The 20,077-nt window shown below is 42.8% G+C and overlaps 1 protein-coding gene and 1 long non-coding RNA gene across 3 annotated transcripts; one reads left to right on the forward strand and one right to left on the reverse strand.

Annotated features, from left to right (window-relative positions):
• The first annotated feature begins 914 nt into the window (after window positions 1-914).
• On the forward strand, window positions 915-5,102 carry LOC109201917 (uncharacterized). Of its 2 annotated transcripts, XR_002061846.1 has the most exons (3): window positions 915-2,639; window positions 2,744-2,882; window positions 4,842-5,102. It is a non-coding gene; the product is annotated as an uncharacterized LOC109201917 (long non-coding RNA). The 2 variants fall into 2 exon arrangements; XR_002061845.1 differs by having other exon boundaries at window positions 915-2,882.
• Window positions 5,103-5,247: 145 nt separating this feature from the next.
• LOC112846432 (putative nuclease HARBI1) lies at window positions 5,248-10,519 on the reverse strand. The gene is made up of 2 exons (XM_025905905.1): window positions 5,532-10,519; window positions 5,248-5,419 (listed from the first exon to the last, which is right to left on the reverse strand). Exons 1-2 carry the CDS (start codon window positions 6,242-6,244, stop codon window positions 5,344-5,346), a joined length of 789 nt encoding a protein of 262 aa, XP_025761690.1. The 5' UTR covers window positions 6,245-10,519; the 3' UTR covers window positions 5,248-5,343.
• Between the last annotated feature and the right edge of the window lie 9,558 nt (window positions 10,520-20,077).

Here is a 20,077-nt window from a genome sequence, read left to right on the forward strand (position 1 = left end):
ACACTCGGCTGCGACCTGTTCCAGTGCGAGCTGGAGGCCATCACCCGATGAAGCCAACAGAAAAACATTATCTGCGAGAAGCAGAGATGAGATTCTGAATTGGCGGGGCCTGGCACCTGTGGCCCGGCTGGGCCCCTTCCGGGGGGTGGGGTGCCCTCAGGCCTCTGGCCTCTGGGCCTGAAGCTCGGTCCTCTCTGGCGCAGCCGGCTGCCGGCAGAGCCCGCGGGCACGCCACTGCAACCCCCTCCGGCCTCTGCTCTGTGGCTGCTGGGTGACATCTCGTTTGGGGGTCTACTCAGCTCTTCCCAGGAGGGTGGCATGGTTCCCCCCCTTTGGTGGTCCTCCTTGGGTCCTCATACTCTGGGGCCTCTGGATGTCTGGGGCCTGGATATCCTCCATAGCTGCTTCATGCCCTGGGGGACGGGGCTATGGCTCCCCACACTCCCTAGCAGATCGTTACATGGAGAAACCTTTGGAATACAAGCATGCTTATCCACACAGGTGTATACACGGGTGTTCACAGACACAAACTACACCTTTCTTGGCTGCTACCTCAAAGCACATTGTGTGCTATCTATCTTGCGTGCTGCACAACAACATTTAATATTTAGTATCTACTGTTATCTACTGCTAGCTAGTTTATTGTGATGGTGCTGTATTTATTATGTAGCTGTTTTTTTTTTGTTTGTTTGTTTGTTTGTTTGTTGTCTCTTCTGTTTTTTCTCTCCATACAGGTGATCCAGGTGTTTTGTTTGTTTTCTTTCTTTCTTCTCCCCTTTCTCGCCATCTCTTCTCCCCTCAATTTTTCTTTCTCTCCCTCTCTTTCTTTCATTCTTTCTCCCTGTCCTATCTCCCAGTCATGTCTGTCCCGACTGTAACAACTGAAAATAAAATAAATACATAATTATATAAAGGTCAATCAAATGGACCAATATGGCAAGGCCATGATGATCCAGTTGGTAAAGTAAATCCGCTTGGCATCTCTCTTGGCCTTAAGACAACAATTCTGATGGCTAAAGATCCAAACGGGACAGGGGGAAAAAAGAAAAAAAAAAAAAAAAAAAAAAAAAAGAGATGAGATTCTGAGACCACACAAGTAAAAGCCTTCCACCACTTGGCTATGCCTAGAAATTCTGTCTATAAAAATTACGAACAGAATCAGTGACAAATGGCAGCACTGGCGGAGTCCATCACCCTTATTGCCGGTTATGCGGACCAAGCTCTTGCAACGGTTGTATAAGGACCGAATGGCCCGAAGCAATGGGCCCATACTACCGAAGCACCTCCCAGAGGATACTCCGAGGGACACGGTCGAATGCCTTCTCGAAGTCCACAAAACACATGTAGACTGGTTGGTGCAAACTCCCATGCACCCTCAAGTATCCTTGAGAGGATAAAGAGCTGGTCCAGTGTTCCACAACCAGGATGAAAACTACATTATTCCTCCTGTATCCCGAAGTTCAACTAACGGATGGACTCTCCTTTCCAGCACCCTGGCACAGACATTCCCAGGGAAGCTGATGAGTGTGATCCCCCTATAGTTGGAACACACCAATCCAGAGGTACCGTCCCTGATCTCCAAGCAACATTGCAGAGGCGTGTCAACCAAGACAGCCCTACAACATTCAGAGCCTTCAGGAACTCAGGGCGGACCTCATCCACACCAGGGCCCGTATCCCTAAAGATTCTGAGAATCCTCTCAGAGAGCTCCTAACTTAACCTAAAAATTCCTTGCCAGGAGTTTTAGCTTAGAAGTGATTCCAGAACATTTTCAGTGAACTCTGAGCAAGGAATGGATGGAAAATCCTATCTTAGTGAGGAGGTGTGGTTGACCCCGTTGCTAGGTATGAGTCATCATTTCAAAAGCCGTGATTGGTTGATCCTACAAGTTTGATGGAAATGAGCTTTTGGTGAGAATGAGCAAAGGGTGTACCCTCAAATCAATAAACATAATTATACACTATAATCTTATGCTGACTGTAATTGTAAATAATATTTCACATTCAAGAAAATATCTGGAAAATGAATAGAAAGCTGTAGGGGTTATAGCCTAACATTAGAATCTAAAATATGTGAAAACTTAAACTCATTACACCCTGTTCAAATAATGATTCGTGTCTTATTTGCTCATATTAATATCCTAGTTGGCATATTTTGTACTTTCACTCCCATATGGACCCCATTGAAAACAAGATTGCCTATCTCAAGGGGCTGTCCCTAATGAAGTAGAAATCACAACGTTACAAGTCCAGTGTGGTCTTAACGAGGGTAACACGGCTCAGCTTTTATCAATGTCTGTGATTGCTAGCTGGTCTATTTATAAAGGCTTGTTAACAAATATCCTACAAACACAGAAAATGGAGAAAAAAACAGGACTCGCAAGCCGAACTGGACTGAGGAGCAAGGTTTGTTGCTGGCCCAGTTGGTGAACGAACATAAAGGTATGTTACGAGGAAAATTTGGCCCAACTGTCACTAGCCAAGGCAAGAGGCGCACCTGGGACACAATATCCCAAACAATCAATGCCTCTTTTCCACTGGTGGTGCGGACAGGCGACGATTGTGAGAAAAGGTGGTATGTGCTGCAGTCCAAGGCAAAAGATGAGATTGCAGCACATAAGCGGGAATCCTCACTCACAGGTGAGCAAAATATTATAGCCTACCACATAATCTGGCAACTTGCTCCTGCTGGCAAAGTTAATTTACATGCCTAAGTACTGTGTTCATTGACTGTTTCTTTCTAGGGGGTGGACCACCCGCAAAGCGGCTGTCCCAGGTGGCCGACACTGTCTTTCAAGTCCTGGGACACTCTGAGGTCAGTGTCACCGGGCTGCCAACAGGCATTGACACATCAATGATGCAGGCCCTTGAAGTGCAGCAAAGGTAGGACACAGGGTTATTCATATCTACAGTGTTTATTCATTGCAGAAGCCATTTCATGTGTTATCCAATTCAATTCAATTCAATTCAATTCAATTTTATTTATATAGCGCCAAATCACAACAAAAGTCGCCTCAAGGCGCTTTATATTGTACAGTAGATAGCACAATAATAAATACAGAGAAAAACCCAACAATCATATGACCCCCTATGAGCAAGCACTTTGGCGACAGTGGGAAGGAAAAACTCCCTTTTAACAGGAAGAAACCTCCGGCAGAACCAGGCTCAGGGAGGGGCGGCCATCTGCTGCGACCGGTTGGGGTGAAAGAAGGAAAACAGGATGAAAGACATGCTGTGGAAGAGAGACAGAGATTAATAACAGATATGATTCGATGCAGAGAGGTCTATTAGCACATAGTGAGTGAGAAAGGTGACTGGAAGGGAAAAACTCAATGCATCATGGGAATCCCCGGCAGCCTACGTCTATTGCAGCATAACTAAGGGAGGATTCAGGGTCACCTGGTCCAGCCCTAACTATATGCTTTAGCAAAAAGGAAAGTTTTAAGCCTAATCTTGAAAGTAGAGATAGTGTCTGTCTCCCGAATCCAAACTGGAAGTTGGTTCCACAGAAGAGGGGCCTGAAAACTGAAGGCTCTGCCTCCCATTCTACTTTTAAATACTCTAGGAACAACAAGTAGGCCTGCAGTGCAAGAGCGAAGTGCTCTAATAGGGTGATATGGTGCTACAAGGTCATTAAGATAAGATGGGGCCTGATTATTTAAGACCTTGTATGTGAGGAGCAGGATTTTGAATTCAATTCTGGATTTAACAGGAAGCCAATGAAGGGAAGCCAAAACAGGAGAAATATGCTCTCTCTTTCTAGTCCCTGTCAGTACCCTTGCTGCAGCATTTTGGATTAGCTGAAGGCTTTTCAGTGAGTTTTTAGGACATCCTGATAATAAAGAATTACAGTAGTCCAGCCTGGAAGTAATAAATGCATGAACTAGTTTTTCAGCATCACTCTGAGACAGGATATTTCTAATTTTAGAGATGTTGCGCAAATGGAAGAAAGCAGTCTTACATATTTGTTTAATATGTGCGTTGAAGGACATGTCCTGGTCAAAAATGACTCCAAGGTTCCTCACAGCATTACTGGAGGCCAAGGTAATGCCATCCAGAGTAAGAATCTGCTTAGATACCATATTTCTAAGATTTTCAGGGCCGAGTACAATAACCTCAGTTTTATCTGAATTAAGAAGCAGAAAGTTAGCGGCCATCCAGGTCTTTATGTCTTTAAGACATTCCTGCAGTTTAACTAATTGGTCTGTGATACCTGGCTTCATGGATAGATAGAGCTGCGTGTCATCTGCATAGCAGTGAAAATTTATGCTATGTCTTCTAATGATGCTGCCTAAGGGAAGCATGTATAATGTAAATAGAATTGGTCCTAGCACTGAACCCTGTGGAACTCCATAATTGACCTTAGTGTGTGAAGAGGACTCTCCATTTACTTGTACAAATTGGAGTCTATTAGATAGATATGATACAAACCACTGCAGTGCAGTACCTGTAATACCTACAGCATGTTCTAATCGCTCTAATAGGATATTATGGTCAACAGTATCAAACGCAGCACTGAGGTCTAGCAGAACAAGCACAGAGATGAGTCCACTGTCAGAGGCCATAAGAAGATCATTTGTAACCTTCACTAAAGCTGTTTCTGTGCTGTGCTGAGCTCTGAAACCTGACTGAAACTCTTCAAATAAGCCATTCCTCTGCAGATGATCAGTTAGCTGTTTGACAACTACTCTTTCAAGGATTTTTGATATGAAAGGAAGGTTGGAGATTGGCCTATAATTAGCTAAGACAGCTGGGTCTAGAGATGGCTTTTTTATCCATGCTCATTGTATCAAATTAATTTAATCAAAACAATAATTAAACTAGGCCTATGTATTTCTGTAGCATGGAGCCATCACAAGAACCGGGCCCATCAAGTTTGCCGATGAGATTGCCGCCTGAACCATCTGCAGCTGCTACTCAGGATAGCCCGGCGGATCAAACACCATTCCCATCCGCAGCACCTGCTCCGTCAACATCCCTGCAGGAGAGCAGATTGCAACTCACAATTGATGTGTTTGAACAACAAAAAAAAGTCCTTTCCCTTCAGGAGGAGTACTACCGCCTTAAAATTGAACACCTAAAAAATAAACCATTTACATATTGTGTTCTGTGTCTTGCATTTAACAATTGCAGGTGATGTGCAGTAAAACTGTGGTAGTTCTTAATACCATCACAAGTTCTCAAAAGACATGGGGCTACAGCTTGCCTGAAATGTAAATTTGTGAAGTTTGCCCTGTAAGGCAGTCCACTCTGGGCTCCTCCAGAGGTTCTGCAATCTGTCTAACCTTGCAAATATTGTGTAATATTGCACAGGCTATGATGACTTTGCTGACTTTTTCAGGCCTCAGCCGCACCTCTCCGTGGAGAACATGAAAGCGCCTATGCCACGCTCCACCACCGCTCTTGTTGTCTTGTGGGCCCTACAATAGAATACAGAGACCTTTAATTATTCGATGGAAATATTGCACTACTTGGATGCTCTAACATATTGCTTGCATTTCATTTCCATGATTTTTGTATTGTTTGGCTTACCTGTTATAGTTTAGTTGGGGCCCTTGGCGTGGCTGGAGGTAAGGTGTAAGGAGCCATGGTTTGCATGGGTAGCCACTGTCCCCTAACAAGTGGCAATTAGCTGGCACATAGCGTCTCTCAAAAAGCTGTCTGATGCCACTCTCGGAGAGCATTCTCGCATCATGTGTGGAGCCTGGCCGTTTCGCCACAATGTCCAAAATCTTACAGGCCGCATTGAACACTATTTGCACATTGATGCTGTGGAAATTCCTCTTGTTAACAAAGACAGCCTCGTCCTCTGATGGCGCAATTATTCTCACATGTGTTCCATCAATTACACCCACAACGCCAGGGAATCCTGCAATGTCCATAAATGCCCTTTTATGTGTGTGTAAAGTGCGGGCATCCAGCGGGAATGAAACAAATTGTGTCACAATATTAGGTTGTGACAAAGCTGTCAGTGTTTGGGGGATGACTCTGCTGATGGAGGATTGGGACAGACCCAAGTCATCACTGCTGCATTGTTGCATTTTCCCGGTTGCCAAATACCTCAGGGTTGTGATTACTTTCGTCTCCGGTGTAATAGCGTTGTGGCGTCGAGTTGGTGAAGTAATTGCATCTCTAAGGAGATCCACCACAAACATGATTCCTGCACGATCCAATCTGTAGCGTCTCAATAATTCCCTGTCATCCAGTGTTTGCAGGACATCTCTCCTGCCTCTTCTGTTGGCCATTTTGTGCAGCTGCTTAGGGGAACTCCTAAGCCACTAAAAGTCCTCTTCCCTGCTCTTAGCAGATCTCGCCTTAGGGGCCCTTTTAAGCGCTAGGAATCTTGAGGAATAGCTTTTATATTAACTGGGATTGTCGTGTCACTTTTTGGGGAAATTCTAAGTAAACGTCATGACTCTGAGAATTTTCTTAGAATTTGGCCGCTAGGAGCCACTTTTTGCACAAAGATTCTTTAGGGATACGGGCCCAGGTGTTCTGCCACCAAGGAGTTATTTAACTGCCTCAGTAACTTCAAACCCAGCAAGTCATCCCCCTCGTTCCCAGACTCTGCTTCCTCCGCAGAAGATGTGCCAGTGGGATTAAGGAGGTCCTTGAAGTATTCCTTCCACCCCCTGACAATGTTCTCCGTCGAAGTCAGCAGTGCTCCATCCGCAATATACAAAGTGCAGGTAGAGCACCGCTTTCCCCTCCTGAGACGCCTGATTGTTTGCCAGAATCTCTACAAGGCAGTCCGAAAGTCTTTTTCCATTTCCTTCTTCCAAATCGTCCCACGCCCAAGGTTTTGCTTCAGCCACTGCCGGGTCGCATTCCGCTTGGCCTGTCAGTATCTATCAGCTGCCACCAAAGTCCCACAGGCTAACGAAGCCCTATAGGACTCCTTCTTCAGCCTGGTGGTCCCTTGCCCTCAGGCCTTTCAAGCACACGCTCACTACACATTTATTTGTGCTAGGTCTGTCCCAGCATCCTCCCCCACCACCAGATGCAACTCACCAATTGGTGATCAGTTGACAGCTCAGCCCCTCTCTTTACCTGAGTGTCCAGAACATATGGCCACAGGTCTGGTGATACAATTACAAAATCAATCATCGACCTGCGGCCTAGGGTGTCCTGGTGCCATGTGCACTTATGGACATGGTGTTCGTTATGGACAAACTGTAGTTTGCACAGAAGTCCAACAACAAAACACTGCACGGGTTAAGATCTGGGAGGCCATTCCTCCCAGTCACGCCCCTCCAGGTCTCACTGTCGTTGCCCACATGAGTGTTGAAGTCTCCCAGTAAGACAACAGAGTCCCCAGGTGGAGCACCCTCAAGCACCCCACTCCAAGGACTCCAAGAAGGCTGGGTACTCTGAACCGTATTTTGTCGCATAAGTGCAAACGACTGTCAGGACCCATTCCCTGACCCGAAAGTGCAGGGAACAAACCCTCTCATCCACCGAGAGAAACCCCAACATACATGCAGCAAGCGGAGGGGATACTAGGATACCCACCCTAGCCCACCAGACTGAGACAGAGTCCAGCCCCTCTCCAGGAGACTGGTTCCAGAGCCCAAACCATGCATTGAGATTAGCTCAACTATATCTAGCCGGTACCTCTCAACCTCATGCACTAACTCAGGCTCCTTCCCCACAAGAGAGGTGACATTCCATGTCCCAATTGCTAGTCTCGGTAGCTGGAGATCGGTCCGCCAGGGCCTCTGCTCCCGGCCGCTGCCTGGCACACATTTCACCCAACCCATAGGGGTCAGGTGCAAGACCTGTGAGATATAATATTTATGGGAGGGTATGCCTTACAAAAGGATAAAAGACTAGCCCCTTGCTTAAATATTTATCAATCGTCCATCAACTAAGACCAATTTTGAAAACTTGAGAACATCTGGTTCAGCCTGCCGCCAGCATTACACGATTCTCTGTGACCCACGATATCCACGATTTCCCTGTGGGCAAGTCTGCGTCATAAATGTTGAAAAAAAAATTTTTTACATGGCGTTTTGATTTTTTTAATTTTTTCTGCAGCTAGTTGAAAAATACCCCAAGTGCCATCAGACTCTGTTTATCCATTAAGATCAACTACTTTTCACCAAATCAGGACAGGCACCAAACAGTTATCCAAATACACCTTCAGAAGGCTTTGAATGAAATGAGTGGATATGAAATTAGATAAGTTGAGCAACACCATTCACCTGAATTTATTTTATTTTTTACATAACTCCAAAAATACAGGAAGAGACAATGATAGCAGAACAGGCATTCCAAAACAATAACGACACTTACCCTCAACACTTAGCATTTTGACAGTTACAAGATGGAGCCTGTAAATGCTTCAAATTCCACTGAGTCCATGTGACAGCACTTCAGATATTTTGGGGATGAGGAACAGTTTCCCTTTGAAGAACAAAGCAAGAGCTCTGCACCGTGTTCATCCTCCCCTTGTTCAGTCTGCTGCATTTTGACGCCATAGAAAAATGTAAATATTGAAACTTGTCAGGAACTGCTGTGGGAACAGGAGTCAAAACCAATGGCAAATGGCAGTTTACATAGTTTGAATGTTGGAAACATCAGTGGGGTCAAAAGGACACATCACAGCGGAGCGTGGTGGGGGATGGAGCATTTCACTGATGTCTTTAAAACTGTAAGCCAGACAAATTTCAGTAAGTAAGGACTTTATTTTGTTTTACAAGCCTCACTAAATGTCAAGCACACTCACTCCCACCTAAGACTCTGTGCTCATCCTATGACTGCTGGTCATATTTCTTTTGTGGTAATTTTCTACTTTTTCTTTGTGATGTCTTTAAGCAGCAGGCTAGAAAATGAAATAAACACATTTGCAACCTGGTGAAAGAAACAAAAATCATGAACTGCAGCTCCACAGTTAAGAAACTCTAATGTAACTCACTCATGTTATTTGTATTTGTGCTTAAAGAGATGCAGGATGTTGTGAGTAATAGGGGAGTCCTGACTTCAGCTAATATGAATCACTGAACTGGACTGTTTGATGATCTTTGCGGTGTTCGTGCCTTTTGGAGTAAAATAATAACCTGACTAAATTATTTATTGCTGTGTATCTAATGTACCTACAAACAAACTATCCAATGAGTTTGCACACTAGTTTTGGTGAGTGAAATTCAACTGTTTCTGCTACATAGATACTTATGAGCAAGTATCTTTGTCTGCACAACTCAGTTTGGTGCACCCCTCTACCTGCTGGATGCACCTTGCTGACCATGCAAGCCAGCATTAGCTGATTAATGTATCATGCCACCCTTTTTGGATATCCCAAATTGTCTAGTGAATGGATCAAGCTGACAGGAAAGATGCATAAACCAAAGCAGAGACAAAAAGGGCAAATTTCAATTTCAATTTTGATTTAATTATTTAAAAGGGACAATGAATTTCAACATTTCAACTCTTAGATGTGATTCATAGAGTTTACAGTTATTGCTGAACTTCAACCCTTGTCCCTTGTTGGGTTCCTACATTCAAAATACACAAACAAGATTAAACACAAAACTACAATGAATATACATAGTATAAAATATAGTATAAGAAAGACCGAGAAAGATAGACAGATAGGGACAGAGACATTTAAATTATTTCCAAAAGTATGGATAAATGTAAAATTTTAATATTAAAATGATTGTGATAAAATTAAAATGATTAAAATGATTTAACTTTAACCAGCCTTTGACCTTTACTGTAAAAGAGTGTAATCAGTTTGGTTTCAGTTGGACGTATGTTGATTGTCCACATTTAGATCTGCGTTGTGGTTTTCATAGTTGCCATCCACCAGGCTTCTAGTAATCCAATATCTTGTCTTTGAATGTATCTAGAAAGACACACTAGAGCCAGATTGTTTATATATTTGAAAACTAATTTTTAAAAAATTCTGAGAAATTAATAAAACTCTCAAAAGTAAGTAACTTATATTTCTTTAAAAGTGACAATGATCTACTGAACTGTCTTTTTATACATTATTTTCAGACTCTGATTGAATGAAGAAGTCAGATGCTTAAATTATAGATGATGATGCTTGAGTCCAAACTGTCATTAAATATGAAAAATGAGAAAATTTCATGGAATACATAAATAACTGAGGTGCTGAAGTGGGTATGTGATGTTGCTCCATCAACCCATAAACATTGTAGATGAAACTTCCTTAATGTCTTTGATATCATTCACACAAACAGGTGAAGACTATAACTGAAAAAACTAGTAAAACACTGTAAGGACACTGATATAATGAAAAACAAACAAAGCTCAGTATTCCCAAATGAGACAAAAGTGATATTTATAAAATGCTAAATGATATGAGCTGCAGCAGTCCAGTAGAAGCAAAGAAATAGTGGGTGGTGCACTGACGCCTTTAAAGGACCACCTCATTGCAAAGACAGCCTTGGATGCACCTTAACACTGGTTTTTAAATGTGCTATATAAATAAAGTTTGTTGTTGTTGTTGTTGTTGTTACGTCAGAGTAATGACATATGTACTGACTAGTCTTCTATGTTTCTTTAATTGCTGCTGTAATGTCAGATACGAATAAGTAGAGGGTGGTTCTGGCTCAGATCTGTTTGAAACACTATTTGAAAAGAGGTAAGTGATGGAAGTGACGGGAAAGGTAAGGGAGTCATGCTGTAGGTGACGTCAGATGCCGGAGATTTTGGCGGAAAAGAAAGCAAATGGTAGCGTAGAATTTAACCAACGTTTCTTCAAGCTTCAAGTATACTAAATATACTATTTAATTGTCATATAACTAACCACATCTGCTTAATCATCTCCAACACCCTGGAGGACAGCAGGGAGAGCTTAGACACTCTCCAAGATTTCATCAACCGGTGCTTCGAGGACATGGTGATGAAGTAGGCCCAGATCGCATCTTCTCCGGCCAAAAATGAGATGCCATCATCAAAAAGATGTCGCCCGGCAGACTCCCGGCAAAACGTTGCCTGCCGGCAAAGACTTTGCTGACGTTCCTGGAGTCAATTGATAACCGATTGTCCACTTTTTTACACTGGGAATTTAAATCCCTGAGGGAATCCCTGGAATTCAGCCCGCAACAGGTGAAAATGCTTGCTGCTGAAAACGCCACGGTACAGGACTCGGTCAACTCTGTTACCGAGAATGTGACCCATAGAAAATAGAAAAAACATAGAAAATAAAAAAATAAAAGAGGCTGATATTGATCTACGGACTTCAGCATGAATGACCAGTTCCCCAAAGAGATCCTGGAACAACGCAAGGAAATACAGGGTCTTTGGCTGGTTTTAGCAGGAGACTAATGTTAGCAGAATTCATATTTGGTGGAAGGCTGCCATTTTCCTTGATTTCCTACAATGTTCTGTGAAAAATTGGTGCTAGAATTGTCCAGAATTCTGCTGGAAAGCCATCTGGACCTGGAGCCTCCAGTGGCATTGCTTGACTGTCTAGCAGTTTTGGAGAGATGGAAATCTCTATCCCATATGGAAGGGTTGCTTCAATAAAAATGTTGGTCTTACCAAAAATCAATTATTTTCAATGATCCTAAGTAAACCATCACCAGACTGGTTCAGATCTCTGGATTCGTATATTTCTAATTTCCTTTAGAAAGATAAACCCCCGCGTATCAGCTTTAAAACGCTACAAAGGACCAAGGACAAAGGAGGACTATCTGCCTAACTTTCAACACTACAGGGTGGACCATTTATATGGATACACCGTAATAAAATGGGAATGGTTGGTGATATTAAAGTCCTGTTTGTGGCACATTAGTATATGTGAGGGGGAAAACTCCTCAAGATGGGTGGTGACCATGGTGGCCATTTAGAAGTCGGCCATCTTGGATACAACTTTTGTTTTTTCAATAGGAAGAGGGCCATGTGACACATCAAACTTATTGGTAATGTAACAAGAGATGGAACAAGAGCAGGTGAGACACACATGTTAGTCAAATGGTTGTTTGCCAAAACTCATCAGAACATGTATCTAGTACATAGTGTAACTTTTTAGATACCATTTGTTACTTTTCAAATTCTATATTTATTAAGTTATGCAGGCTTATGAAGGCTAAATAATTATATAAACTTTTCTGAATCTAAATAGTGTACTTTGGTAGAATTAAAAAATAAGTGTAGTGCAGGTCTATGATGATTTTTAGTGCTACTATCATCTAGTTTTGATTCTGGTTCTGTTTTGGTTAGGTTCTAAGTAGTCCTGATTTTGAACTGTTGTAGTCCTGTTTTAATTCCGGATCAGTTCTGGGTCTGGTTGAATTGGAGTTTAGTCCCTGTGTCTTGATACAGTTTAAGGTGTCCTGCATATGTGATATTTATTTATTTTTCCTATATGAAGTCATTCTTTTTTGAACAAAACTCAAAACAGAGCCTTATAATCTTTCAGTCATTTCTACCCTCACTTAATTTCCTTTTGCTGCTCAGCTCTCACACAGTGGCTCAGCTATGCTCCAATCCCTCCATGTTGTGGCCAATCACATGCGAGGATATAGGATAATATCATTATGTAAAAAACAGAGAGGGTGAGAGACGCGACAGTCAAGTGGAGCATGCGTCTGTCCTCTCAGTAAGTGAGTGAGACAGTAGACAACGGTGAGGAGGGCTGTGCGAAAGCAAAAACACATAAATATGCCAGACACCCGTAAACGTAGCACCATCTGGCTGCAGTTTAAAGACTTTTTTTGTCTCGGTCTCGGTCTTGGTCTCGTCTACTTGGTCTTGGTCTTGTTTTGGTCTCGATACCCTCTGGTCTTGGTCTCAGATTAGGCGGTTTTGACTACAAGTCTACCTAGTAGTGAAACACTAGCATTTCAACAGCTGTTACAGATACAAAAAGGCATAACGGATTCAATAAAACTTTTATAAAATAAAGACAACATCTCAGATGAGACATTAAAAGATCTAATTTTCCTTAAAAAGAACAGTCTTTGCTGAACTTTTTAGTAGTGGCATCATGAGGTTCAAAGCACAGTTTATGGTCAAGCACCACACCTAAATACTTACAACTCTCCACAATCCCAATATCAGCAGTTGTAATAATAGTAGGTGATGAGCTATAATAGGACTTCCTAAAATCAATAATCATGTCTTTAGTTTTTGACACATTCAGTGAAAGGAAGGACTCATCACACCAAGCCACAAAATCTTCTAACAACTTTTAACTATTTACCTATAACTAAACAAGAAAAAAAGCTTGTACAAATTAGGCTGTGCTGCCACTAGAGGGTGTCACATCAGTAATTCTGTTTCCTCATCTCATTTGAAGGCCACGAGCCAGAAAAAGCACTATGATGGGATCAGTGTTGGTGTTACGTCCCCCCCACCATGGTGGAGGCAAAGGTAGGAAGGAGACAGCAACACCGGACAACCACAATCAATGAAGGAGGAGGACAACAGGACAGTTAAGAATCAGGCAGGATTTATTGGTTGCTTGCCTTGATAGTCAACTTAACAACAGAAAAAGGTGGGGGGAGGAGGACTGGGCGGTTGAGCCAAATCAAAGAAAGTAATAAAACAAAAAGAGGTCGATAGCTTCCAGGGCCTAACTAAAACAAAAATGCAAAACAAAAGGCCTACCTAGCTGCTCGACAAAAAGTCAGTGAAAACATACAAAAGTGGCATCAACCGCATAACCTAGTGTGTCTAACAGTTTAAAACCTGCAACCAGTGTATAGGGTACCCCAGCTTACCTGTCCAGCCTCCCACCACACACAATACAAAGAAGCCTGTTCACAAATGTTTGTCATAAAGCAGAAGCCAGCAGCCACCAGCTTCTTCTTCTTTCTTACATTTGTATTGGTGGTTGGCAAACAACTGAAAGGTGCATTACCGCCACCAACTGGTATGGAGTATGGTCTGGAACGACGCTCAAAAAAAAAACAAAAAACAAAAACAAAAACCCTCAAATCCTGCCAAACAGGTTCCCCTCTTTTAAAATCTGAAATAAGGCCTGATAACTTTTACTTCCCGATTCCTTTCGCAACAAATCAACAAGATCCAGTTTGATTTTTAGGTTACTGAGATTTTGAATCAATTGTCTCCTCTCAACCTGATACCTCTGACACTGCAACACAACATGTTCTACAGTTTCCTCTACCCCACAGTAATCACATTTTCCGGTACTATGTTTCCCTATCATGAATAATGTATTATTCAAGCCAGTATGTCCAAATCTCAGTCTGGATATGATCACCTCCTCCCTCCTAGTCCGTCCTGCATTTCTCATTCCTCCCACCCTCCTTTGAATTTTATACAACCATCGTCCCTTCCTTTTCTCCTCCCACTGCTTTTGCCATCTTGCTCTCATATCTTGCCTCACCATACTCCGTATCTCTGCTTGGCCAAAACTAACAGCCATGTCAACCACCCCATGTCTTACGGCCTCCTTTGCAACTCTATCTGCCTTTTCATTCGCCCATACTCCATAGTGTGCTGGAACCCATAAAAACACAACTGCAAATCCCATCATGTGTATCCGGAAAAGTGACTGCTGAATTTCCGCCAAAACATCTGCTCTACTGTCAGAGTGACTATGCTGTAGACTGACCAATGATGAACTTGAATCTGAACAAATGACAGCATGTAATGGCCTCACATCTTCCACCCACTGAACAGCTATTAATATTGCGATCATTTCCCCAGTGTATACAGAAAGTCCATCACTAATCCTTTTACCCATTTCCACCGAAAACTCTGGGACCACAACTGCAACACCGGTTTGACCGGTTGTGTTCTTTGAGGCGTCTGTATATATTTGAACATAACTATAATATTGGTCAATGTAAGCCTGTACCGCATGAGAGTTCAAAGTAAATGCCTTATCCTCATTCTTCTTGTTCAACAACGTTAAGTCTACTGTAGCATCAGGAAGTAGCCATGGAGGTACTGCCGATAACGGCACTCTGCGACTAATGTTCAACTGATCCAGATTAAATTCTGTTGCTTGTCTCCCCACAATCCATCCAAAGCTCTTCGTTTCCCTCCTTTCTTTCTCCCAGCAAGGTTTAAGTACTTCATGCGTTGGGTGATCCTGCCCGTGGCCCTGTAAATTAGCCCAATAATTAAGCATGAGCTGCTCCCTTCTCAGTCCCAATGGCATCTCTCCCATCTCCACCTGTAAAGCTGCTGTTGGAGTTGTTTTAAATGCACCTGTGCAAATTCGTAGTGCCTGATACTAAATATGGTCTAACTTTACCAGAGTTGTGTCTGCTGCTGAGTTATATGCTACACACCCATAATCCAACAGTGATCTGACCAACCCAGTGTATATGGCCCTCAAAGACTTCCTATCCGCTCCCCAGTCCCTCCCAACTAAACACCTCATTATATTCAACACTTTTTTACATTTGTCCACCACCTTCTGAATATGTGCAGCCCATGTTAACCTTTCATCAAACCACAATCCAAGAAACTTAAATTTACTCACCCTTTCTAATTCTTGATCATACAACTTAAGCTTGACATCCTTACCAACTCTCTTCCTTGTAAAAAACATCACCTTGGTTTTATCAACTGAAAATTTAAAACCCCACTTATAAGACCACTCTTCGACTCTTCTAATTGTTCCCTGCAGTTTCTTCACAGTATACTCTATATTTTTCCCTCTCTTCCATATTGCTCCATCATCAGCAAAAAGTGAACATCCCACCCCTGCCTCTAGATCATTAAACACATCATCTATCATCAAAGAAAATAACAAAGGGCTCACTATGCTCCCTTGAGGTGTACCATTTTCTACCAAAAACCTTTCAGAAAAAACCTTCCCAATCCTCACTTGAATATGTCGCCCCTTTAAAAAATCCATTATCCACCCGTACATCCTCCCCCTAATATCCAATTTACAGAGTTTAATCAGTAGGCCATCTCTCCACAGCATATCATAGGCCTTTTCTATATCAAAAAACACCGCAACTACACTCTCACTGTTTGTTTGTGCTTTTCTAACTTCATGTTCCAAACATAAAACTGGATCCATAGTATTCCCCCCTCTTCTAAACCCACTTTGATATTTAGAGATAAATCCTCTAGTTTCCAAATAGTACGTCAATCTTTCAGTTATCATACACTCCATCACTTTACAAACATGCGATGTTAATGCTATAGGTCTAAAATTTCCAGGATTTGTGACATCCTTTCCAGGTTTCCGTATGGGTACCACCACAGCTTCCTTCCAGCTTTGCGGCAGTTTCCCACCCTCCCACAGCCACCAGCTTGCCAGGGAGCTGCTCATTTGTAGTGATCCTTAGAGTGCGATTGGCCAACTGGGCCCAGACCAGCCAATAGACACATGCCAATCAACTTCGAACTGGCCAATAGGTGGAGGCTTGACACCTGAAAGATAAATAGAACACAAAAGCAAAGCCACATCTCTTGGCACGTAACAGTTGGGAAGGTTACTTTTAAAATGTATTCCACTACAGATTACAGAATACATGCCCCAAAATGTATTTTGTAACATATTCCGTTAAGTTACTCAATGAGAGTAATGTATTCTGAATACTTTGGATTACTTAATATATTATCATGCTTTTTACAACTACATGAATGTACTATTCCTGTGTAATTTATTACTATTCCTGAAGGCTATTCACCATACCAATACCAACAAGATTTATAAATCTTAATATAAAATGGGTAACAGTAGGGTGGACATTAGGTAAGGCTGCACTTTTTGCAGCGATCTCGTATAGTAAACTATTCCGCGCGTATACAAAACAGGTCCGCGTAGTAAAGGGTCCTCTGGCTAATACGTCAGGTTCCGTGTTGGGCTCGTAGCCGAAAACTAGCTTTACTTTGTTGTCTGGGTCAACTTTGCTAGCGAGAGACAGAGAGAGGCGCTGAAAGGCTGCTCCAACGCAACGTATTGTTTCGGAGGAAAACACGAACACAGTGTACAGTTGAGTCTTAATTGCTTACTTACAACTGGGCTCATCAGGCACTCTTTTTGGCTTCAGTGGTTATTATTATATTTACATGCTTCCATCTCCCGTTTCTGGTCAGTGACAACTCGTACTTTTCGACTCTCCTTTTTCTCCCTCCCTCGCGCTCACAGATACGGGTATGGCAGTCCATTCTCCCTGCAGCACGGACTACACTGCCCATGAGTCTACATTCTTTAGGGCTATGCCTGTAACACTCTGCCTATTGTCTTTATATTAAAGAATTTTTTGAATAATAATTTTAAAAAATATTTCTTCACATTGAGATTGAGACACAGGCATTAGAGCCTGTTTGGGTTTTGTTTGCGTGTTTTCTTTGGGTTTCCACCGGTGTGGAATTGCCAGAAAGGGAGAGGGCATAGCCTAACGTGTAACAGGAAAAGACCGCCGTGTAATCCATTTATTTCAACAAAGTAACTGTACTCTGAATACCACCTTTTTAAACGCTAACTGTAACGGAATATAGTTACTCATATTTTGTATTTTAAATATGTAATGCCGGTACATGTATTCTGTTACTCCTCAACACTGGATGGGATTGTAATGTTGTCCAGTGTTTGGTAGATGTCTAATCTTTTACCATGAGTCAGCTACGCTTGCCATATTTACAAGGTGAGAACATTTTGAGGTCTGTGTGTGTCTCTCAACTCGTTTTGGAGCTCTTCTGCCCTCTAATGGAAAATAAATATATTATTATAGCTTAAACTGTAGAGCTCATGATCACTGTAATGACAGTTTAAATAACACAGATGAAACTCGTGTCTATACTCTGCCATCCTCTCGCTGTACATCTGTTATGTGTGTTATGTACCAGCCGGACATGAGAGAATTTAAGGTGTCAAATATGCTTTAAACATACCACTCCCCACTGCCTGTGCAGGCTTTATTACCTTGTTTAAGGTATTCTCTTTATTTATCACTGGCACATGCATAGGGCCCAGTTTGCTCAGTAACGCTCATTTTTCTATTCCTTTATGATTTAATCAGTGAGTGTTGGCAGGAGCCTAATAGCAAGGCCAGTGATGAGTCAGCCAGGCTGCAGTTTTGGGAGCTGGAGGTGAGAATAACACGGAGGGGAGGAGGAAGGCAGGGACAGAAAGAAAACATAACCAGAAAGGAAGACAAGGAATGAGAGATACCATTGTGAATAAAACTGAATTTGGAAACAGGTTTTTCTCTCTCCCTCTGTCTCTCTCTCAAAGTTATGCAGCTGGAATGTGAAAGGACTGTTACTTCCCTGAACACATCATCAAAAAAAAAAAGAATATCTCACCTGGATCACCTGTTGAGAAAAAAAAGAGAACAGGCAAAAAAGAGAGCAATATAATAAACAACACCATCGCGATAATCTATGTGTATATAACAGTAAATACTAAATATTGAATATTATTGTACAGCACATAAGATCGACAGCGCACAGTGTGCTTTGAGGTAGCAGCCAAGAAAGGTGTAGTTTGTGTCTGTGAACACCTGTGTGTACACCTGTGAGCATGAGCGCGCATGTATTCAAAAGGTTTCTTCATGTAACGATGTGCTAGAGGGTGTGGGGAGCCATAGCCTTGTCCCCCAGGGCATGAAGCAGGTATGGAGGAGATCCAGGCTCCAGGCATCCAGAAACTCAGTCTGGGGGGAGTTATTTTTTTCTCCTTATCTTTCCTCATGTTGTGCTTTTCCATGTTATACCCCTCTGACCTGTCTTCCCCATGTGATGTTTGTGTAATGTATGTATGGTCGGAAGGGTAAGACGGCACTGGCACGGCTGGCAGCCTTAACCCAATTTCCTTCGGGATGAATAAAGTATGATCAATCAATCAATCAATCAATCAATCAATCAATCAATCAATCAATCAATCAAACCCCCAGAGTGCGAAAGTCCAAGGAACACCAACGGAGGGGCAACCGTGCCACCTTCCCGGAAAGAGCTAAGGGGAGCCCCAGACGAGGGGTCACCCAGCAGCCATGGAGCAGGAGCCAGAGGGGGTTGCAGTGACGTGCCCGCGAGCTCCGCTGGCAGCCAGCTGTGCCAGAGTGGATCAAGCCCCAGGCCCCCGAAGGGGCCTGACCGAGCCACAAGCGCCAGGCCCCAACAAACAGCCACCGGGAGTGAGCCGGTGCATACCTGAGCACCCAGCCCCAGACACCAAGAACCACTAATGCACCAATGTCTGAGGGCATCAGCCATTGGCAGGGAGAGTAGTGAGGGGAGATAGGCCTCCATACCTTGGAGGGCCTGAGATGTCCCTGGAGGTGGCGTGTAATACCCGACCTGACATATAGACACAGACAAACAGGCACACACAGATATGAACATCCATTCCCACCCCCACGCTCATTTTTCTATTCCTTTATGATTTAATCAGTGAGTGTTGGGAGGAGCACTCACCCAACGTGGAGACAGACATAAATAGACACTGTATACACAATCACACTCCCCAAACATACTCTATACCCCAGGTCCAGGTACCCTCGCCCCTAGAGGGGGAAACTGCACCTTGACCCAGGAGGTGTTACCCTTACATATTCCTTACATAGATCAGTTTCCAGTCCAAGGTTGCCTTTCCTTAAACAGTAGTCCGGGTTAGACCAGTTCAGTGCTGGCTGTACTCAACGAGGATAGCATAAACGCAAATGTCACTGAAATGTTTCATTCAGGATGCAAAACAATGTTAGACACACTTAAATACCTCCTTTCAACCTGACTAAGGAGACAGATGAAGCATTCCTCCCATATTCCACCTATTACCATTACGGTTGGAGCGCTTTCCATGCCTGTGTTTACTCCAAGGCCTGAGGTCTTTATTTCCGAATAGTACAATAAATGTACTGTTAATTATGGCACCCACTTAATAGCTGACTGTATTTTCACTGCTAGAAGCATCTAGTGACATTGTTTGGGTATGACACACCACAGTTTAGACAGTGTGATATTTTCATTCATAACACTCAAGCTATTCCTGTTCCTGTTATTTAACTAAAGAAACAGAATATAAAAACCAAATATATTAGGACACATCCTTCAGCCAGTAGGTCTCTTAAAATAACTAAGTGGATTTATGGATTTCATCAGGAGGTGTGCACAATGCCGGGAGAGCTGCAGTATGAAGTGTTTGTGTGGAAAATCACGGGATTCCA

Source organism: Oreochromis niloticus, linkage group LG1, assembly GCF_001858045.2.
Source record: "Oreochromis niloticus isolate F11D_XX linkage group LG1, O_niloticus_UMD_NMBU, whole genome shotgun sequence".
Taxonomy (NCBI): Eukaryota; Metazoa; Chordata; class Actinopteri; order Cichliformes; family Cichlidae; genus Oreochromis; species Oreochromis niloticus.

Excerpts from the sequence above, each read along its gene's own strand:
- LOC112846432 (XM_025905905.1), bottom strand. The coding sequence starts at position 6,244 with ATGGCCAACAGAAGAGGCAGGAGAGATGTCCTGCAAACACTGGATGAC. Across the intron at positions 5,420-5,531 it reads CCCCAACTAAACTATAACAG|GGCCCACAAGACAACAAGAG; the intron begins GTAAGCCAAACA and ends ATTCTATTGTAG.